The following is a 22,252-nucleotide window of genomic DNA, read 5'->3' as shown; positions in this document are numbered from 1 at the left end:
AATGAGCTTTCTTTGCAAACTTTTCTTCCTCGGCTAAGAACTTTAATACATATTTTAAAACTAGTGAAAACTAATTATGTTTGATTTAAAATCTAAATAGCAATAAATCCTCCCATGATCTTATATAAAACACAGCTGTGATGGAATTGTCCCTGGAAGGGGTTATAGAAATATGCAAAAAAAGAAAATGCAAGATTTCCAAGTAATAGGTGCATTGTCTGGAAACTTTCTCTCTGGGGCTTTGTTTTTTTGGCTGCATAGGACCAAGTGTTTTGGGAGAATATTCCAGAAGTAAAACTGAGAATTCCTATTTTTTCAGAGTTGACATTTGTCTTGTTCTTACAAATCTCAAAATCTGTCACTACCTAATACCTTTCTGCAGTTTTCATTGTAGGAGCCTCCTTCAGTACTTTGGGCTCTAATTTCTACTTTAGTTTTGTTTGTGCTTATTTATTCTCTTGCATTAATAAGAAATAAAGAAGCGCTGTAGAATTCAGGTTTGAACTTTCTGTATTTTTATCTCTACAGCAAGAATAATCACCATGCAAATAACAAAACATTGTTGTCTTAACAAAGAATGGATTTAATTTTTTTCCAAATAATTAAGTCAAAAATAATACCTGTTCAATGCATTTCCCTTAAAACAAATTCTTCCAGGCCGGCGCCACGGCTCACTAGGCTAATCCTCCGCCTTGCGGCGCCGGCACACCGGGTTCTAGTCCCGGTCGGGGCACCAATCCTGTCCCGGTTGCCCCTCTTCCAGGCCAGCTCTCTGCTGTGGCCCGGGAGTGCAGTGGAGGATGGCCCAAGTGCTTGGGCCCTGCACCCCATGGGAGACCAGGAGAAGCACCTGGCTCCTGCCATCGGAACAGCGCGGTGCGCTGGCCGCAGCGCGCCTACCGCGGCGGCCATTGGAGGGTGAACCAACGGCAAAAAAGGAAGACCTTTCTCTCTGTCTCTCTCTCTCACTGTCCACTCTGCCTGTCAAAAATTAAAAAAAAACAAAAAACAAAAAACAAATTCTTCCGGTTATAATTGTTTTAGTTCTGTCAATCAGTCACTTAACTGTCATTTTTCTGAGTCTTGTCAGTGTCAGAATAACTACTAGGTTATAACATATTCATATTCAAATTTGATAGGGACATAAAATAACTATATCCATTCCAAAAGAATTTTAGGAAATCAACAGAGAAACATACATTATTTTTCTAATATTTTGTAAGGTGACTGTCTCAAGTTTTAACAAAAGTGTCATTTCATATTTAAAGTAAATCTAGCTTTTTCCTTGGCAAGATAGAATATAAAACTATAAAAATAAACAAAATACTTATTCAAATTATCAGTGACTCAGGGGTGTATACATAAGTTTACTGTTACTGCCAACAGGTATAAATTAAATTAAATATAAAAGAGGTCTTCAGAAATTTTGCAGACAATGTGTGGCATGAAAAAAATATGCATGGATTTTAATTATTTGTAACAAAATAAAGTTTTCTTCTAATTCAATTTTTCATAAGCACTTTGAAGTAGCTTGATATCTCAGTGAATATTCCCCATTTAAATATTTGTGACACTAAGTATACATGTTTGAGAATCAAAATGACTTTTCAGAGATTTAATTTGTCTAATGAATAGTTACTTTAATGCTTTCATTTTATTTTCAAGTTGAACTAAAAGCTAGATGAGTTGATAAGTGTACTTCATCTCATCACTGCCATGAAGGCTGTGGAATGTGCTAGTTGTAATTGACATTGCCCAAAGCTCTAGGTTATATTCGACTTGCTTTGCTTATGAAGTCATTAATTAGTAATATAATGTGTGGGTTAAAATCAGTAGAGGCAGACATGTATATTGGTGCAAGACAAATGCACTGGCTTTGTGCTTTGACGACATGCCACATGCAAAAACCACAGCTTCTGGGATGATGTTCTCTCACCTTTAAGAAGCAATTCCTCTCCTCGTCCTTACAGCCGTTTGGAATAAAGCCTCTTAAAACACAGACATAATTGGGAGGGGCAGCAGAACAGCACACCATGTCCCACTAGCATTTTAATATGGATTAGTGGCTTAGATTAGCCACCTGCCACTTGATGAAGGTTCTGGAAAGTAGTGGAGGAAGCGTCGAGAGCATCTGTACAGGCCAAGTTTCAGGCATCCGAGTTGAAATGCCTGGGAAGTCAAGGAAACGGACTGAAGACAAGGGCCACTAATGATGTGTTAGCACAAGGAGGACTTGACACTGAGAATGAACTTCCTTTGTTTCCTATTTTGCATCCAGCTGTGAAAATCATGGGGCTTGCTCAGACCTAGGACAAAATAAGTGTACACTGAGTTCATACATATCCAGAAACATCATATCTGTAGATCTCAGAAGAATATTGCAAAAAACACACTGGAATTTCATTTATTATGCTATTTGCCTAACTGGGAATTCTCCTGTCTTCATTTAATAATTTTTTTCAAGTAACCCTTATTTTATTTTATTTTTAACTTTTATTTAATGAATATAAATTTCCAGTGTACAGCTTATGGATTACAATGGCTTCCCCCTCCCATAACTTCCCTCCCACCCGCAACCCTCCCCTCTCCTGCTCCCATTCCCCCTCCATTTGCATCAAGATTCATTTTCAATTCTCTTTATATACAGAAGATCAATTTAGTATAAAGATTTCAACAGTTTGCACCCACATAGAAACACAAAGTGAAACATACTGTTTGAGTACTAGTTATAGCATTAAATCAAAATGTACAGCACATTAAGGACAGAGATCCCACATGAGGAGCAAGTGAACAGTGGCTCCTGTTGTTGACCCAACAAATTGACACTCTAGTTTATGGCGCCAGTAATCACCCTAGGCTGTTGTCATGAGTTGCCAAGGCTATGGAAGCCTTCCAAGTTTGCCGACTCTGATCATATTTAGACAAGGTCATAAAAGACAGGGTGAGGATAGTAACCAATGATCCTAAGAGTGGCATTTACCAGGTTTGAACAATTATACAGCATTAAGTGGGGGAAGAGGACCATCAGTACACACAGGTTGGGAGTAGAGCCATTGGTGGTAGAGGTTATGATTACAAAGGAATGAGGCCCAAGTGCGCTAGACAGGGTCTAGAACAAAGGACAGAGTTATTTTAGAGGAGCTAAGAAAGGTGCTGTCTAAGCTACAATTAAGTTTTCTGATTGAGAGGCAAATAGGACCTGACAGAAGGGGCTTGATAATAATCTGGTGGGCTTTAGGCCTTGTAAGTTAAGAGGCCCAGACCTATCTATCTCTTCACATGGGGTATATCCTAAGGGAGGTGTGAACCTCCTAGGGGAAGGCACTCTGTTGACTTTCATGACTTGGCTGGCCTGGGAGGAGAGCTGGCTGGGTAAAGGCAGGGGGCATCTCTAACAAGAAATTTACAGTTCTGCCTGCAATGTTGCTGACCCTACTTGGCCATCCCCTCAGCTGCAGTGGTCACTTTGGAAGTTGGGCTGAGTGAAGGGCTTTTCAGCTTAGAGCCAATAAGATCTGTGGCTCTGACCTGGGCATCCTTCGACTCCAGGGCAGGTCCATTTCCAGTGGTCCAACTCTTGGCATAGATTAACTAGCACGTCATGAACTAGCCTTGCAATCTCTTCCACTCTCTTTAGGTCAGACTTCTTAATATTACTGGGCATCCACATGAAAGAATGGGTGGAATAGAGGATAAGAAGTGGACAAGAGGGAAATTCTGACACCCACATTTTTACATACAGATTTCAAGTTGTCACTGAAATAATAGTCCTTAGCCTTTCTCCATGGTTGATCCATGCAACTATAGACACGAGATTCAAAAACCGATAAAATTTCTTTTGCCAGATATATTTCAGATTCCAGTACCTTGTACAACACAAGGTATCTATTAAGTGCTTTTAGAATATTCTGGATCCAAATGAAGCCATTCGCTCCAATACGAACGACTTTTCACCTCCATCTCACTTGAGTGGCTGTCTTCTTAGCCACATCTCTGTCACCATTAGCCAATCCACATCCATAAAGACAATTCTTTGCAAAGTCTAAGCTTTCACATGTATTTCTCCAATCCTGGCATTATTTTACCTGGCACCACTGTGAGAAATCCCATGAGGTCATCTCTCTTGAATTACAGTCAGAAGAAACAAAATCAAGTCCAGCTTTTAAATATATTGTATTTGACTTCTGAGGCAACTCCAAAATGTTAATATTATTCTTGACTTCAACTTCGGAATTGCTGCTGATTTTATTTTTCATACCTTTTCATATTGTGAGTGTTATAGGCCAGAAGGAATGTGTAGATCAGAAGCGAGCTATCAGACTAGCTAACATAAAGGATGATGGTTCTCTAGAAAGAACCAGAAGTCTCACATGAAGCTGGACAACCCAGTCATCAATCTAAGCATCAGCGGGTGGGAGTGATTTTGTTTTATTATCATTGGTAGATTCCTTGCCATTATTCAAACTTTAATAGTAGATTGAGCACTGGCTGGGGGCATTCTCTGTGCATTGATGTCCTGCCTCAGTTTATGGCTCCAGCTTTGCCTTAGTTTCCAATCCAAGAACACTAGCTTCTGTGCCTCCGTTTTAGTACTTGAACGTGCGCCCCTGTGATATTTTAAAAGATCTTCCAAGAATAGTGACAGTTTTCCTGGGGAGGAGAACCTATCCTATTTTAGTAGTTTTGGCAGGAAGTTTGTACAAGAAAAAATACAGAGAGCTCCTCACACAAAGCTCTCTTTACTCCGCATTCTAACTGCCACACCCCTAACACGGCGGTGGGGGTGGGGAAAGCAACCCCTTCCCTTAGTGATTGGAGATACAGGAAGGGAAAGGGGGAGGTTGGCTTAGGAAGATCTCAGGGGTGCAGAGACTGTGACTGGCGCCAGATGTTATCTCTGGAGCGCAGAAGGGTGGGCTGACCTGGTGTTCCTGCAGGAGGAGTAGAAGGCTAGGCTAACCGGGCTGTTCTCTCAGGAGTAGAAGGCGTGGGTAAACGGGCGTTGTAGGGCTCAGATTATGCAAAATGGACAATCACAGCCAGGACCGTCATCCTTCTTGGTAGAATCCCTAGACCTCAAGCGTTGAGTGCATCTGACTTGAGGTTTACTGTTGAGTTTCTGCTGTTTCCTGAGCCTGAGGGAGTGGTCTCAGTGTGCTCTGGAGGCTGCATGTGATGATTTAGTTATGTCTTTCATCTGATAAGGAGTTCTCCCATTACCTTTTCACACCTGATAAGATCAAAAGCCCGGGAAGGTAGGTTAGCGGTGGTGCTTAGAATGTAATTCCTGTTGGATGCAGTCCCTCTGAAGCAAGGTCAAGTTGCCTCAGACAGCAAAGATTCTTTCCCAGTGTTTTCATGTCTCCTATTCCAAAGGGTTCCTGCACACAAGCAATGACGTCATTTCCTCAGGTGCATAGGGGCCTGCAGTAGCCCCACCCACATGCAAAGAGAGTTTTATGTCATTTGCTGTCTGATGCGAACCCCATCGCTGGAAATGACTCAGATTTGTGAGCAGAAGAAAACAGCCAGAGAAACAAAACGTTTTCCTCTTGTTTCTGTCTTCACGTAATAGCACGTTTTAAGTTGAATTGGCAGAATTCTATTCGTGAATAACAGCTACGTTCATTTTAAATGATTTACCTTTTTAAAATGTTGGTGTTCGTTTTCCCCTAAGATGTTTTTAATTCAGTTGGACAAAAGTACTGATTCACTTCTACTTGATTTTTTTCTTTATGTTCTGTTTCTTCAGATTTTTTTCTCCATTTGCGTTGCCTTCTGGGGAGTGAGGAGCATGAAACAACTTGCCTCCAGCCCGTGGAAATGAGCTGAGTTTGTGCACAAGAGTCCGTTCATAACAATGTATATTCCTGCATGTGGAACTATGATTGTCTTATGTAATGCTTACATGAACTACTTCTTTATGCTTTCTTGCTTTCACATTTATGGCTTTCTATTAAAATTAAAAGCAGTTACAATTACTTTTATTTTGATAATTGAAAAACAAATGATTTCAAGTATGACAAAGCTATGTTCACTGGTAGCATCTTAGACTTGTAGAAGAGAAAATGCAAAAAAAAGAACAAAGGATGAATATTGCATTTGCTTTTTTTGTTTTTGACAACATTGCCCTGATGTTTCAAAGGACTTACAAAAAGCTAAGGCAAAGTGAAACTAAAATGATAAGCTAATTTTGGCCAAAAATTTTGAAATTCATGCAAATGAGGGATTGTCAAAAGTTCACAGAACATGCATATTATGAAAAAAAAAATCGTGCTTGGGGTTCAGGCATGCTTTGCACCAAAATAAGCTTATCTGTATATTTCATTTGAAGGTACCCTTGTGTTTGTCATCATGAAAATTTATTAATTAGTTGTCTGCCTAAAGCTGGATTTATCTTTTCAAACTCATGTAAAATGAAGAGCTACATTACAGAAAAAGACATCACTGAAATGAAAATTAATAAATTTTGTCAAAAGTAGTTTGTTCAGTTGACTAAATTGTGATATGTTCATCTAATATGCTTGGTCAATTTGCTTTGCCAGTTAAGGACCATTCCTTATCAATAATTCCTGTATCAAGAGTTGTCACGATTAATATTAATAAAATTCTCTAAATAAAATTGCCCACAGTGTTATGTGTACACTGTTCACTGGAATTGTGAAAATCTGCCAAGGATTTCCATAGGAGGGAAAAGACAGGGAGAAGCAGAATAAAATAGAGAGAATTATCCCTTCCTCCTTTCAATATTTTTTAGGTTTCAAATTGTAATTTAAATCATAAAAAGTGCTGTTGGTCATTGGGCTGTGCACGTCTTCATCACTGGGTTAGGGAGTCTGGTGGGTTTGTTCACCTCACTATATGAATGCGTTCCTTGAGCCATAAACAGAGGAAAATATGTGGCTGTTAACCGCGTCTGGCTGCAGGTGTCCATTCAGGATGCAAGAGTCCAGCACATTTGTCCCTCACACTGGAACAGCAGTGGCCAATTACAGTTTGCATGATGGAAGAATTAACAAATTATATCTCAAGCGTCAGAACTGGGGTTTGGCTTTACTTCATTCATCCTTTCATACTTCTTAATTAAACACAGAGTTTGAGCAAGTACTTTAGCTCATAACAAATATGAAAGTCTACTTTTGTCCCCACCAACAATTCACACTGGACTTTGCTTATAAAGAATCCTGCTATGGCTGTGAGCCCTCTGCTGGCTTAAAACTATTAAGTTTATGGCTTGAAAATTTCAAGACACAGATTTTTGCATCTTAAAAGAGTTTTCAATCTATAGGTCACGTCATTCAGTAATGACAAAGAAAATATTTTTTTTAAAAAATCTTTAAATGGGTTTTTAGTGAGTTGGAATAGTTTAATGGTTGTCCAAAAAGTTATGCATATGTTTATAATGGTTTTTGAATATATGTGGATTTATAAGAGTGTCCTAAACTGAATTTAATGATGGAAATAAATAATTAAAAATGATAAATGATACCTTTGAGGTAGTGGTTAGTTTCCTTTGAGAAACCTCAAATTTACCCATTCTGTATTCTCCATCTGCTTTGCTCACTATGATTGGGAATAGTTTGCTTTGATAAATGCAGGTACTTTCAACCTAGAACACTCCAAGTCTTTGAACGTGGAGGCAGTTTCCAGGTAAATGCAGTGTTCCTTGGGCCTGCCAGCATGTACCAGGCTGCTTTGCCCTTCACCTTCAACCCTGCTAATGTCCCAGTCCCTTTTCTCTTGCACAGCACTAATCCATGATGACAGGTCCTATAACTATTAGTAATGTTGTAAACTAATCTTGAGTGATGCCATGTAATTTATGCTTGCTCTTGACCAGAAGGACTTTAATTCTTTGTCTTTCTCCCAAGACAGAAAGCCCTAAAAATAGGTCTCATCCATTGCTGAGCACTTCTAATGGACAGAGGCAAAGTGACTTTACAAATAATTAGGATGATAGTCAGTTTTGCTAATCAACAATAGGAAGACTATACAGAGGGAAGGGGCACTTTTTTCTCTGAATGGAGTATTACTCTACCAACATTATTTAACTTAACCTCTAAAGTCTTGTGGACTAGTCGCTGTTAACACATTTGGGGATGAAAACTCTGAGGCTACAAGAGGCTCATGATGCACAAAAGGTGACAAAAAGAAAGCTTAAAGTCTCTGAAGTATGATGTCACAGTTCAGGAGGCTTCTCCCTCCCACAGGTTCAGATATCCAAGGCAAATCTTTGGAAGTGTAGCCCCAGGAGTTTGTGCTCAGAGTGTTTCCCATTCACTTTGATGGTTCAAGATGCAAAATGAAGTTCACATGGCAAATATTAGTTGACAAGGGGGATGAGTGTGGAATTTCTGAACCGTCTGAAAGTGGATAAGCCATCAGTTTATTTTCAGGATTTCTAAAAGAGACTCTCTCTGTATTTGGTTTGTTAAATTTTCTCTAGAATCTTCCTTTATTTTAGTTCCATTTGTCACTTCATTTACTTCCTATCATTTCATTCTGTCTCAGCACCTCTAAACCCAATAAACATAATCTAATCATCTCAGGCACACGGTCGTTAGTAGTGTACAAGTCTATATACGTTAAATGTTCAGTTAATCACCATGGTATATGAATTTTTGTTACATTTAACATTATTGGCTTTTGTTATTTTTTGTTTTAAAGATTTATTTATTTGTTTGAAAATCAGAGTTACACAGAGAGAGAAGAGGCAGAGAGAGAGAGGTCTTCCATCCACTGGTTCACTTCCCAATTGGCCACAATGGTCAGAGTTGTGCCGATCCAAAGCCAGGATCTAGGCGCTTCTTCCAGGTCTCCCATGTGGGTGCAGCAGCCCAAGGACTTAGGCCATCTTCTACTGCTTTCCCAGGCCATAGCAGAGAGCTGGATTGCAAGTGGAGCAGCCAGGTCTCGAACTGGCGCCCCTATGGGATGCCAGCATGCAGGCCAGGGTGGTAACCCACTGCACCACTGCACCGGCCCCAAGACTTATGCTATCATTTATTAGAGCTCTCAAATTTCACTGTCCTACAGATATGCAATTCAGTCATTCGGCATGGAATCTGTGATACAACCCAGTGATATTCTTTAAGGCCTGGTGAACATTATGATGTTCTATAACATGATTTATTAAGAGAGTGACAATAGTTAGAAATGAACTCCCTTTGTACAAGTGTTCACTCCCACGTGGGTAGCAGGAACTCAGGCAGTTGAGCCTTCCCCTGATGTTTCCCAGAGCACCTATTAACAGGAAGCCAGAATCGTGAGTGGTGCTGGGACTAGCACCCAGGTATTCTGTGACAGATAACAGGCATCTCTAGCTGTGCCTTAACTGCTGGGCCAAGGGCTCCCCCATGCACTTCTTTTCCTTATGGTCCACCTCTATGGTCTCAAAACCAGAGCTCCCAGAATCCCAACGTAAGATACAGAACAGAAAGGCGAGTCTGGTTTTCAGAATCCTAACCTATTGTTGCTGCCATGATCCCCAGGGACAATGTGCAAACAGACTGGGCCCCAACTCACACCTGCCTCAGTGAAAGAAAATTAGCAAACAGTATTCTATCCATTACTGGAGGTTTTTTTTAAAATTTTTTTTCATTCTATTTTTCCATCCCTTCTTCTCAGCAACAGCACAACTTATGTGCCTCCCTCCCCAAATACAGAATAAGAGAGCGTGATGTGTAAACTGGCCAGCGTAGATGGTTTCCTCTTATTGGATGCTTCTTTTTGAACTTCCACAGATTTAACACCACTTAAGTCATAATTTCCCACTCTTCCAGGAAGCCTTATATCCATAAGTTCGTTTCTTGGATGTGTTTCTCTCTCTCTCTCTCTCTCTCTCTCTCTCTCTCTCTCTCTCTTTCTCTCTCAGCAATACATCAACATTACAGATTTACATTACAGCAGACAAAAAGCCATAATGTTTCTCTTAATGCATGAGAATTACCTGTGGATCATTGTAAAAATGCAAAGGCCTGGTTGAGACATGAGATTAATAAAATTAAAGTGATGCCTGTCTGTGTTTTTCAAAGCTTTGCCAATAAATGGGTGAAAAAGTTATAACCAATCCAGAATGAAAGATCTCTTGAAGTTCTCATCTTAAGTTTTAGAAACAAGCAGGAAAGAAGTACAACATAACGGAATGTTGTTCCTCTAGGAAAGATTTTAACTCCAAGGAAGGACAGATAAGGAGGGATGCTGATTACGGAGCCCTGGATATTGAGATTCACTGCTCAAAGAAGAGTATCAGTTTAGCATGGAATGATTCTGTATGCTTCTAAAGAAACTGAGCTGGAAATGTTCAGCAGGATGGGGAATGACAGCTGGAGACCTGTTAAAAATATTGTCACTATGGGTCATGTTTGTGTTTGCCTAATTTTCCATTTTGAGTAAGGAATTGATTATGATTTTAAAATATATTGGATTTTGGTAGACCCTTACTTCCAGCTTCTGCCAGGGTCTCTTGTGGTGGTGTGAGAGAATTGTGTGCAGCCAAGAGAGCTCTTCCCTTCACACAGAGTTGTATATAAATAATGTCCACATGGAACAGTTCTTGAACCACCCCCATCCTATCAGGATACAATGTAACTCATCTCATCCAGAACTGGTAAACAAAGTTGGATGAGCACTTCCCTTTCAGACACTGCCCACTCTTTATTTTAACCCAGGGTAAGATTGCTTGTCCTGAGACAATAGGTGTTCCAGGATGTTAGTACCTGCTAACAACTGGTGTCTGAAGGTCATCAATCAATGGTACCTGCAGCTATGTGGCACATAGGAAATCTTGCCTGGGCCGGTGCAGCAAGCCATGAGATGCATCACATCACAAGGCTGATAGTTTGCGCCACTGAACCCCACTCCACCCCCAAATTGTTAAGGTATGATGAATAAGCTAAGTATTGAATTGTTTTCTAGAGAATATATGCGAAATATTGAACTTGCAATAAGTGTTTGTAAACTTGTATTCTTCCTGAGTGGAACAGCCTTACTGAAACCACTGAGTCACAAAAATCAGGAAAAAAATACATTTGTTAATAAGGTATCAGCATCTATGCCAAATTCAGTGCTTTCAGGAGATGTAACATGTAGTTGCTATGTTTCTGTACTTTCTGAGACCTAACTTCATTTATAAGGCTCTTTTCAGTTCATTTCACCGACTTAACTATTGTTATTTTCTGTTTCACAACCAGGAAGTGAAAATATAGCTGTTAATATGTGCAGCGTTAGCTAAAGGTCTGGGATCACCTAAAAGATACCAGTTTATTTATTTATTTTTTTAAAGATTTATTTATTTAATGAAAAAGCTACAGAGAGGCAGAGGTAGAGAGAGAGAGAGAGAGGTCTTCCATCTGCTGGTTCACTCCTCAGATGGCCGCAACGGCCAGAGCCACGCTGATCCAAAGCCAGAAGCCAGGAGCCAGGAGATTCTTCTGGGTCTCCCACACAGCTGCAGGGGCAAAAAGATTTGGGCCATCTTCTACTGCTTTCCCAGGCCATGGCAGAGAGCTGGATCAGAACTGGAGCAGCCGGGACTCACACCAGTGCCCATATGGGATGCTGGCACTACAGGCAGCGGCCTTACCCACTAGCCACAGCGTCAACCCCAAGATACTGGTTTTGTCTCTGCGCCATCTGATAATCCTAATGAAGACAACTTATACTAAGCTCAGAGCAGCATTTCTATTCAGTTTGGAGTCAGAGTAATATCTAACAGCCCATCTTGTCAAGTGCGAATTAAAAAGCCTAGATATGGGCATTTGGCTCAGTAATTAAGATGTGACTTGGGAAAGGTTTCCAAAATGGTGGAATAGAGAAGGAGCTCGCCGCTCTACTCTAAAGAAAGATAGTTAAAAAAAAAAGTGGAGAGAGTGCAATATCAGGGAAGAGTTAGGGAGAAAACAGCAAAGGACTCTTAACAGATTAGAAGGACACTGTGGGCCCAGTGGAGCGTAAGAATATTTTCCTTTCTGAGGACTACATATGTGTATTGTTGTAAAAGTATATGTGTGTGTGAAGGTCCTATTTTTGCAATAATAAATTTATATTGTCCATTAAAAGGACCCAAATAGAAAAAGCTTGTGATTTTGCAGCAGTTAATCTTTAGTTAAACCAATAAAAATTGAATTTCTTGAATTTTACTTTGGAAAATATTTTGTAAGTTATTCTAAAAATTGGTAAAATTACAAGATCTGTGATAAGTTTTGGACATAAAAAATGCATTATGCAATAAAAAGAAATTAAAACAGAAAATACCAGCCATTTATTTTACTTTTCTGAGCTTACCAGATACTTCAGTCACTGCAAAGAGTATGTTCACATTAAAAATATTGTACGGAAGAGTCAATTCTAAATGAAAGTACTCTTTAAAAAAGATTTATTTATTTTCAGAGAGAGAGAGAGAGAAATTTACCATTCACTTGTTCACTCCCCAAATGCCCACAAATACTTCAGTCATCACCTACTGTTACCTAGGGTACACATTAGCAGGAAGCTTAGGGTGGCCAGGACTTGGACCAGACGACCAGACACTTCATTATGGGAATCTGCCATCCTCAGAGGAGGCCTAACCCACTGTGCCGCAACATGTAACACAAAGTCCCAATACTCTTGAATATGATAACCCAGTTAACATTGACAAAAGAGGACAAGCAATTTTATGTAAAAACTCACAATGGTGACAACATGCTGGAAACATCCTCAGGTAAGTACCAGTGATTAATGATAGAAGTGACTGAGAAACTGATTAAGATTAACACATATCAAGGATAACTATTCTAATTTTTTGTAAGATTTTATTTATTTGAGAGGTAGAGTTACAGGCAGAAGAGGGAGAGAGAGGACGGTCCTCCCCATTTGATGCAACCGTCAGAGTTGAGTCAATACAAAGCCAAGAGCTGGGAGCTTCTACTGGGTCCCACGTGCAGGTGCAGGGGCACAGGCACTTAGGCCATCGTCTGCTGCTTTCCCAGGTCATAACAGAGAGCTGGATCGGAAGAGGAGCAGCACTGACATGAACCAGTGCCCATATGGGATGCTGGCCCTGCAGGTGGAGGCTTAGCTCACTACACCACAGCGCAGGCCCCTATTCTGTTTTTTTTTTTTTTTTTTTGGGTGTGTGTGTGTGTGTGTTTGTATGTGTTTGTGAAAAGTTTTGGATTTGCTATGTATAAACCTGCCAACATAGTAACATAGCTTCTGGTAGATAAATAGGTTCTGTCTGTGTGTATATGAAGGAGCAGAGGGAGATTCTGTCTAGTCCATAACTCAGCTCATCACTACCAATATGCCCTCCAGAAGCTCTTCACAGCTCTCCTTGGGCAGGGATCGTTTTCCATCTACACTCACACTAGTTCAGGGGTCCTGTGTTGAAGTGCCAGAAATGGAGCTTTTGATACCTTACAGTCTACACTACACTTTTTAAAGAAGTATTTATTTATTTATTGCGAGTTACACAGAGAGAGAAGGAGATGCAGACAGAGGGAGGTCTTCCATCCACTGGCTCACTTCCCAACTGGCCACAATGACTGGAGCTGCGCCAATCCAAAGCCAGGATCCTGGAGCTTCTTCAGGGTCTCCCATGTGGGTGCAGGGGCCCAAGGGCTTGGGCCATCTTCTACTTCTTTCCCAGGCTATAGCAGAGAAGTGGATCGGAAGTGGAGCTGCTGGGACTTGAACTAGCGCCCATAAGGGATGCTGGCACTGCAGGGGGAGGCTTTATCCACTAAACCACAGCGCCGGCCCCTTTATTCTACACTTTTGATGCCTTATATTCTACAGGCATTACTTTATTCATGAGAGAATTAATGAGTTCGTGCCTCAGCAACACTTGCTAAGGGACAAAAGGTTGACCTAATATATTGAGCCCTTCAATGGTTGGATTCTGGCCTCTGTTGAATTGAATAAAGACTCATCTTGTACCTCTTAGTTGTACGATGTTGGATCATTCCTTCAGGAAAACACATTGGATAAAACCTCTGTTGAGTAGCTTGACCCAGGGGCAGGTGTCTGGGTTTGTGCACTGAGTCAAGTTCACGGGCATCGCAGCACCTGCTGCTCCTGGAATCTCTTCCTCAGGAAATGAGCTCTGTATCTGCATAAATAAGGAGCTCCCTAGAGGAATTATTTGCAATCCAATATTTTATATCTCTGCTCTAGAAGCAAAGAGTTTCCACATACCCTCTAAGATTTAGCCAGAGGTCTTGTCACCCTTGTTCCTTTTTTTTTTTTTTTTACCATTCTTTTTTTTTTTTTTTTTAGACAGGCAGAGTTAGACAGTGAGAGAGAGAGAGAGAGAGAGAGACAGAAAGGTCTTCCTTTTCCGTTGGTTCACCCCACAAATGGCCGCTGTGGCTGGCCCACTGTGCAGATCCGAAGCCAGGAGCCAGGTGCTGCCCCTGGTCTCCCATGTGGGTGCAGGGCCCCCAAGCACTTGGGCCATCCTCTACTGCCTTCCCGGGCCACAGCAGAGAGCTGGACTGGAAGAGGAGCAACTGGGACAGAATCAGGTGCCCTAACCAGGACTAGAACCCGGTGTGCCAGCGGCGCAGGCGGAGGATTAGCCAAGTAAGCCACGGCGCCAGCCTTACCAATATTTTCAATGTTAAATTAGCATATAGTCAAATTATAACTAGAGATTTTTTTTTTGTAGACAGGCATAGCTTCCATCTGCTGGTTGATTCTCCAAATACGCACAATGGCCAGGTTGGGCCAGTGCTGAAGCTAGAAGCCTGAAACTCAGGTTTCTCACATAGGAGGCAGGGATCCAACCATGAGTGCCCTCACCTGCCACCTCCCCTGGTCTGCATTAGCAGGAAGCTGGAATCAGAAGCCAGAACTGGGAATTGAATCCAGGCAGTCTCATGGGAGATGCAAGCATCCAAATTGACATTTTAACTGTGAGGCCAAACTCCCACCCCAAGAAGTTTCCCTTTAAGCTTGTGATCAGTTTCATGACTGAGCTGAAATTTCCTTTCCCACTGTACAAATAAACTATTCTCTGTGTTTTTTTTTTTTAATGAATTATAAGTAGTACTTTCAGCCAAATACCTTAGGTCATATTTAAGCTACTTAAAATAACTTTTCCCCCAAAGAAATGACTTAATTGTCAAACACAGGCATTGAATTTTTTAAAAAGATTTATTTATTTTATTTGAAAGGCGGAGTGACAGACAGGAAGAGGGAAGTTTTCCCACTGCTGGTTCACTCCCCAGATAGCCACAATGGCCAGATTGGGCAAAAGCCAGGAGCCTGGAACTCCATCCATGTCTCCCACATGGGTGGCAGGGGCCCAAATACTTGGGCCAACCTCCTGTACTTTCCTAAGCACGCTATCAGGGGGTTGGATTGGAAGTAGGGCAGCCAGAACACAAGCCAATGCCCATATGGGATGATGGTGTTGCAAGAGGAGACTTAAGTCATAGCATCTCAGCATCAGCCTCTCATGGAGTTCTTTAAAGATGACTTTTTCTTGGTGAGAGAAAACTGTAGAAGGAATTGTGTTTAGTTTATCATGCCAATTTAACCACTTGCTAGCTATATGACCTTGAACAGAGAACATGGCCAAGATGTCTTTAGAACGTAAGCCTCACAATCCCGTCTGCTGGTCCCTTGTCCTTAGTTCTTCATCAAGAAAGTGAGATCCCTGGGTCAGATCATGTCTGTGGTCATCACCACCTCTGCCATTCCTATGAGCAGTTAATTCAGATGATATACATAGTTATTTGAAAAGCAGAGAGGTAGACAGATCTTCCATCCGCTGGCTCACTTCCAAAATGACTGCAGCAATCCAGGATCCGGGGACTCTACCTGGTCTCCCAGATGGGTAATAGACATGTAAGTTCTTGGGTCACCACCTGCTGCTTCCCAGGGTGTGCATGTACAAGAATCTGGATTGAAAGCAGAGCAGCTTGGACTCAAACCCAGCACTCCAATACAAGATGCGACCATCCTAAGAAGAGAGTTCACTATTGTGCCTAACACCCTTCCTGATTTTATATTTTAAATAAATAAAACTACATTTATTTAATCACCAATTTTGGACTTTTCAATGACTTACACTGCATCAGTAATTAATTAATGAGGTTTTATTTCATAGTACAATCACAGAATCAAGCCAATGGGTATAACCTTGGAAAGAATATAAGGGAATTGAGAAATCATAACTCAAAAACAAAATTTCCTTTTTCCATTTAAGATTCCTAAAAGAACTTAAAAATTCTAATTCTTGTTTTTCAGGTACACTTTCCTTTCTAGCACCTATTTCCCCATCTTTGCTCTGTGTATTTTATTATGTTACTTCTATTTTTTTCTACCTTTCCTATTCTTTCTACTACAATTAAATTAAAGATGTTATATATGAAATATGGTCTACTTTACCTTCTGTGTGTCTATCTTGACGATCACATTTTGATTTCCTAGTTGATCAGTTGCCTCTCTGCTCTTCCATTCACTATTTTGAACTTTTAAATAGCACTGTTCATGTGGATTCTCTCTGATGCTACTAACAAACAGCTGTTTGCTGCATTGATAGCCCTTGGAAATAGAGGATATGGACAACAAAAGCAAGCAGAGTTCATGTCACCCGAGCATAGGGGTAGGGACAACCCTGCAGAGCTGATGAAAGTTCCCAGACCACGACTTCCGGGGATGTCAGAAGACAGGTTTTCATACCATGACCGACTGAGCATCTCTCCTCCAAAACGCCTGAGGCCAGAAGCAATTCGGAGTTTTCCAGATTGTGGAGTATTCACGTGGACACCCACCATGAGATCTGTTGAGGTGAAGGCCCAGTTCTAAACATGAAATTTATTTGTCTCATAGACACCTTATCCACATAGTCTGAAGGAAATTGTATATGATGTATGGCATAAACTCAGTTGTGGAATTTTCCATTCCTGGTATTTTGTTGCTGCTCAGAAAGTTGTGGGTTTTGGAAGATTTTCAGATTTCGTATTTTTTTGATTAGAGATGTTTAATCTGTACTATGAATGGTAAACAGCATTTACTTAAGGAACTAGGATAACCTTTTTTCAGAAACAACTGATCAGTTTTCCTTCGTCATTAGAAAAGAAAAAAAATCATAAAGAAATATTAAAATTGGGGCCAGCTCTGTGACGTAGTTCATAAAGCAGCCACCTGCTTTACTGGCATCCCATATGGGCACTGGTTCGAGTCCCGGCTGCTTCACTTCCAATCCAGCTCTCTGCTATGGCCTGGGAAAGCAATGGAAGATGGCCCAAGTGCTTGGGCCCTTGCAACCACGTGGGAAACCTGGAGGAAGCTCCTGGCTCCTGGCTTCGGATTAGCACAGCTCCGGCCATTTGAAGAGTGAACCAGCGAATGGAAGACCTTTCTCTCTCTCTCTTTGTCTCTCTCTCTGTCTCTCTGTCTATCTGTCTCTCTCTGTGTCTCCTTCTCTCTCTGTGTAACTGCCTTTCAAATAAATAAATAAATCTTAAAAAAAAAGAAATATTAAAATCATGGGAAGGCATTTGTTACAGTGGTTAATATTATTTATCACAGTGAGACACCCACACTCCAAATCAGAGTACCTTGTTCAAGTCTGGGGTTTTCCACTTGTGATCTTGCTTCTTGATAATTCATATCTAGGGTGGCAGCCCTGATGGTTCAAGTACTTGTGAGAGACCCTGATGGAGTTCTGGGCTCCTGACTTCTACCTGGCCCAGCTCTGGCTCTCTCAAGGCTTTGGAGCATGAACCAGCAGAAAGAAAATCTCTGTCTATCACCCTCTGCCTCTCTGCCTTTCAAATAAAGAAATGAAGACAAATTAAAAAAAATATTTAACAACAGTAAAAATATTAAAGTCAGCTGGAACATTCTGTGTTTTAGTTTGTATAACTGTTAGTTCTGTAGTCAGACTGATAAATAAATAAAACTACATGGTGGTTCTCACTGCTCCTGGTCATTCCTTGGTTTCCTATAGACTTCAGCTGATGTTTCACTGTCATAGTCTGCAATATTCCTTCTGTGATTATCTTCAGGAACTCAACATCCACATGAATGCTCTCTCTGACACCAATATTCGTGTTCTAGTGATTGTGTCAGGTGTATTGCCCTTACCCACAACAGCAGCTTTGCCACAGTCTAACACACTACTATTTTTTTAACTTTTATTTAATAAATATAAATTTCTAAAGTACAACTTTTGGATTATAGCGGCTTTTCCCCCATAACCTCCCTCCCACCCGCAACCATTCGCATCTCCCACTCCCTCTCCTATCCCATTCTTCATCAAGATTCATTTTCAATTATCTTTATATACAGAAGATCAACTTAGGATATACCAAGTAAAGATTTCAACACACTACTATTTTATCCTGCACCCTCTCTTTCCATCTTGCTCTCTCTGGGATCCCACACCAGGAGACTCTGCTGCCACCTTCCATTGTCTCTGCCCTCCTCATGCATTTCCTGTCTCCCATACATGGCTGATTTACAAGGCCAGAATGTATCATTGCTCTTTTCGTCTTCCTGAAATACAGTTCAGATGAAGTAGAAACCCAGGCCTCTGCTGTAGCTGTACCCGTGGACCTGAGGGTGACCAAAGGGGAGCACACAACCCTGAAACCTGTGTCCCTTGAGCGTGAGTCCACGCCTCCAGTGTTCTGAATTTTGTCCAGCAACCTTTCTGTAGGCTCCCAATCCTTCTGCCTCCTGGAGAGCTGCTCCATACCCTTCAAACTTGGAACACCTCCTTTGTTTTGATTGATAACCTTGTTCCTCTTTCGCTGGAGAAGCAAACAGAAGCCAACGAAGAGGACTTCACCTGCTTTACCCAGCGTCCACGCCTGCTCCTATTAGGGAGAGGCCCATGCTCCTAAATGGAGCTTATCTCGGCACTGCAGCCTCAGTTCCCTTGCACCCTGGCCCATTTGGGTATAACTTTAGAAACCTGATTGATTCAAGTTTCTAAAATGATTCAGGCTTCTCCATCTTCTGCAACATTCCTGTTAACACACAGAAAAATGCTACTATTCTCCTCCCACTTTAAAACTGTTCTAGCACCCTTCTCTGCTTCCAGGTAGCTGTATTTATCTCCATCTCTTCCCCCTCAAATTTCCTTCCAAGAGTTTTCTGGAATCAGTGCTTCCAATGTCTCCCTCCTTCTCCCTTGGACACACTCTGGCTGTGCTTTCCTTCTCACTGCTCCACTAAACTGCTCTCATCCAGCATAACATCAGGTTCAGCCAATTGTCCAATCCATGCCTTTACTTTACTTGGCTTTTTATTATGTTCTACTTTTTTAAAATGTACTTATTTGAAAGGCAGAAAAAAAAAGGAGAGAGTGTGTTTCTTCACTCTCCAAATGCCCACAATGACCAGTGTTGAGTTTTAGGGCAGAGCTAGGAGCTGTGAATGTAATCCAGGTCTCCTACACTGGTAAAGAGGACCCAGATCCCTGTGTCATCACCTGCAACCTTCCAGGCTCAGCATTAGCAGGAAGCTAGAATCAGGAGCACAGCTCAGATTCAAACCCAGTCACTCTGCTGGGGAAATGCTGGTGTCCCTACTGGTGTATCAACCACTAGGCCAGATACCTACCACATGAAATGATGATTTGCTTTTAATGGCAAAGGAGACCAATGAAGTATCATTATTAAGGAGTCATCAGGTAAAAACATAAATGCTACCCAAGATGTCATCCAAGGGTGAAGAGAGAGCTCTGCAGAGTGGATGGAGGAAGGGAGAAGATGGAAACCATGTCTGCCTTGTTATCTACAAGTCTTGGGTTTTCAGCATGCCGGCCTCTCTTCCATTTTGTAAATGAGGAAGAATATGAAAATCACTGCCTACAGATACTCCTGTTTTCCAAGCACGTAATGCGTTTCTAATAGACTATAATAAAATATTTGTAAGAATTAAAAATATAATAAAATTTGGACATCATTCTGTACAATTTTCTAACAAGGTAAAGCTACTGTAAGACGTCTAGAAGGTTGCATGTTAGAGTTCATTTGCTTATTTATTTATTTGTTAAAGTGAAAAGGAAATCACTTTAAAAACGGCTTACATGGCTACTAGTGTGGGAAAGGTGAATAGGTCTATATTAAAAATTTTCCCCTATTTCAGCTCTTTTGAAAGATACAAAAGGAAATTAGAACAATTCAGAAATTTGTTCTTTCGCTCCAACTTTTCCTTTTCCCATATGAGCAGAGCCTGGACGGGCGTACAGACAGATTCGGGAATGTTCCCACTGTGTGGGAGAAACATCTGCTCAGCGCTCCGTGGACCACCAGAAGTGGAGTGAGAAGGGAGCATGTGGGGGCGGAGGCGGCAGACAATAAAAGGAAAACAGAGCTGGGAAGGCCCAGTCCTCCAGCTGAATTGCCTAACCTTCACTTCACCTTTCGCATTATATAAGAACTCAAAGAGCCACACAGCATTCACATGGAAAACAAGTTTGAAAAACGGTGGCGAAGAAGTCCAGTTCATAGCATGCTTTTAGGATTTTTTTCCTGCTGTGAGAACCGTAAAGGTTCTGCTTTGCCCAGCACCCTCTCCAGAGCCTAAATGGGGGTGGTTTTCATGGATTATCGTCCTACTCACCCTTTGCAGCCCCTCATTACGGTGGCCAAGCACAAGCTCAGATCAGAGGGAAGCACAGGGAAGACAGAGAGGAATTCCGGGTGAATTCATTATGAAACATCAGGGACAGAAAGAGCTCTGGACATGCAAATGATTATCATTAGAAAGTAATAGGGGACTACTGAAGAAACATTAGAAAGAATAATGTGGTCTAGCAAAACAATCCTGCAATCTGCATTCAATCAAAACTGACCAGAAAGGCTTGCCATCATCCTTTGTATTGCTGGGAGCCAAATGCTTTCTGGAACTGATGAAGAAAGCTTTACAAAGTGGCATGTTACCAACAGAATATTAGAGAAACAATAACCAGCCTTAGCGTTGACTTTTCCAATAAAGGGGACACTTTCTGACTGCAAGGGCCGAGGTACTGAGAGGGAAAGAGTATTTATCCACCTGTCAGAGGCTCTTGGAAGAGCTCTGTGGATCAGTTTGGTTTAGTTTACAGCACTTGTGCCTGGACATCCTGCCCACCAAATACTTTATATCTGAGCATGATTAAAGTTTATTGTACAGAGTTTTGAAAATCACACATGGCAGAGTTATACTTAGAAGACTAGGCTGGTGCCGCGGCTCAATAGGCTAATCCTCCGCCTAGCGGCGCCGGCACCCCGGGTTCTAGTCCCGGTCGGGGCACCGGATTCTGTCCCGGTTGCCCCTCTTCCAGGCCAGCTCTCTGCTGTGGCCCGAGAGTGCAGTGGAGGATGGCCCAAGTGCTTGGGCCCTGCACCCCATGGGAGACCAGGAGAAGCACCTGGCTCCTGCCTTCGGATCAGTGCCAGCCAAGCGCGCCAGCCACGGTGGCCATTGGAGGGTGAACCAATGGCAAAGGAAGACCTTTCTCTCTGTCTCTCTCTCTCTCACTGTCCACTCTGCCTGTCAAAAAAAAAAAAAAAAAAAAAGAAGAAGACTGGACATGAAGAAAGAATTCCATGAACAGTTGGAACCTGCTTAATTGCTTCTGATCCTAGGTCAACTTGATGTCTCTTAAGGGTGGTGGTACTGAATTTCTGTTAACTTTATTCTCTTAGGAAATGAAATTCAGATTCTTGATAGATTGCAGTTTTCATACTCACCTTGGGTAGAGAAGCTTAGTGATCCAGGCTCTGGGGCTCTAGTCTTCGAAAAGAAAGTTCGAATGCTGCTGTGATTGAGTTTCAGAGGAATCCTCTACTTTCTCTTCCAGCTGTCACCTTTCTTGAGCAGGGTGGCTGCCTGGCAGGTGTAAGGCAAAAGCCTCACATTGTGTCCCATGAACAAGTTAAGTCCTTGCCCTGGGGCTATGCATCATGAAAGACCAGCTGGGTCTGTGCCTCCTGCATATCCACACAGATGCTTTAGCAAGAGTTAAGCATGTGGAACTGGCACTGTCACATAGTAGGTTAAGCATCAGTCTGCAGCGCCAGCATCCCATATGGACGCCAGTTTGAGTCCCAGCTGCTCAACTTTCAATCCCGCTCTCTGCTGATAGCCTGGGAAAACAGTAGAAAATGGCCCAAGTGCTTGGGCCTCTGCGCCTCTCTGGGAGACCTGGAAGGAGCTCCTGGCTCCTGGCTTTGGATCGGGCCATCTCTAGCTATTGCAGCCATTGCAGGAGTGAACCAGTGGATGGAAGACCTCTCTCTCTGTCTCTCCCTCTCTGTCTATA

The 22,252-nt window shown here is 41.7% G+C and overlaps 1 protein-coding gene across 1 annotated transcript in view; it reads left to right on the top strand.

Annotated features, from left to right (window-relative positions):
- Positions 1-6,625, top strand: part of AGMO (alkylglycerol monooxygenase) — a 363,458-nt gene extending 356,833 nt beyond the window's left edge. Inside the window, exon 13 of the mRNA XM_062178333.1 lies at positions 5,753-6,625. Coding sequence (XP_062034317.1) covers positions 5,753-5,827 — 75 coding nt within the window. The 3' untranslated portion in view covers positions 5,828-6,625. The remainder of the gene's footprint in view (positions 1-5,752) is intronic.
- Positions 6,626-22,252: the final 15,627 nt, after the last annotated feature.

The sequence above is a fragment of the Lepus europaeus genome, chromosome 20 (assembly GCF_033115175.1).
Source record: "Lepus europaeus isolate LE1 chromosome 20, mLepTim1.pri, whole genome shotgun sequence".
NCBI lineage: Eukaryota > Metazoa > Chordata > Mammalia > Lagomorpha > Leporidae > Lepus > Lepus europaeus.
Note: the sequence above shows the minus strand (reverse complement) of the source record. Positions and strands in the feature narration are given on the sequence as shown.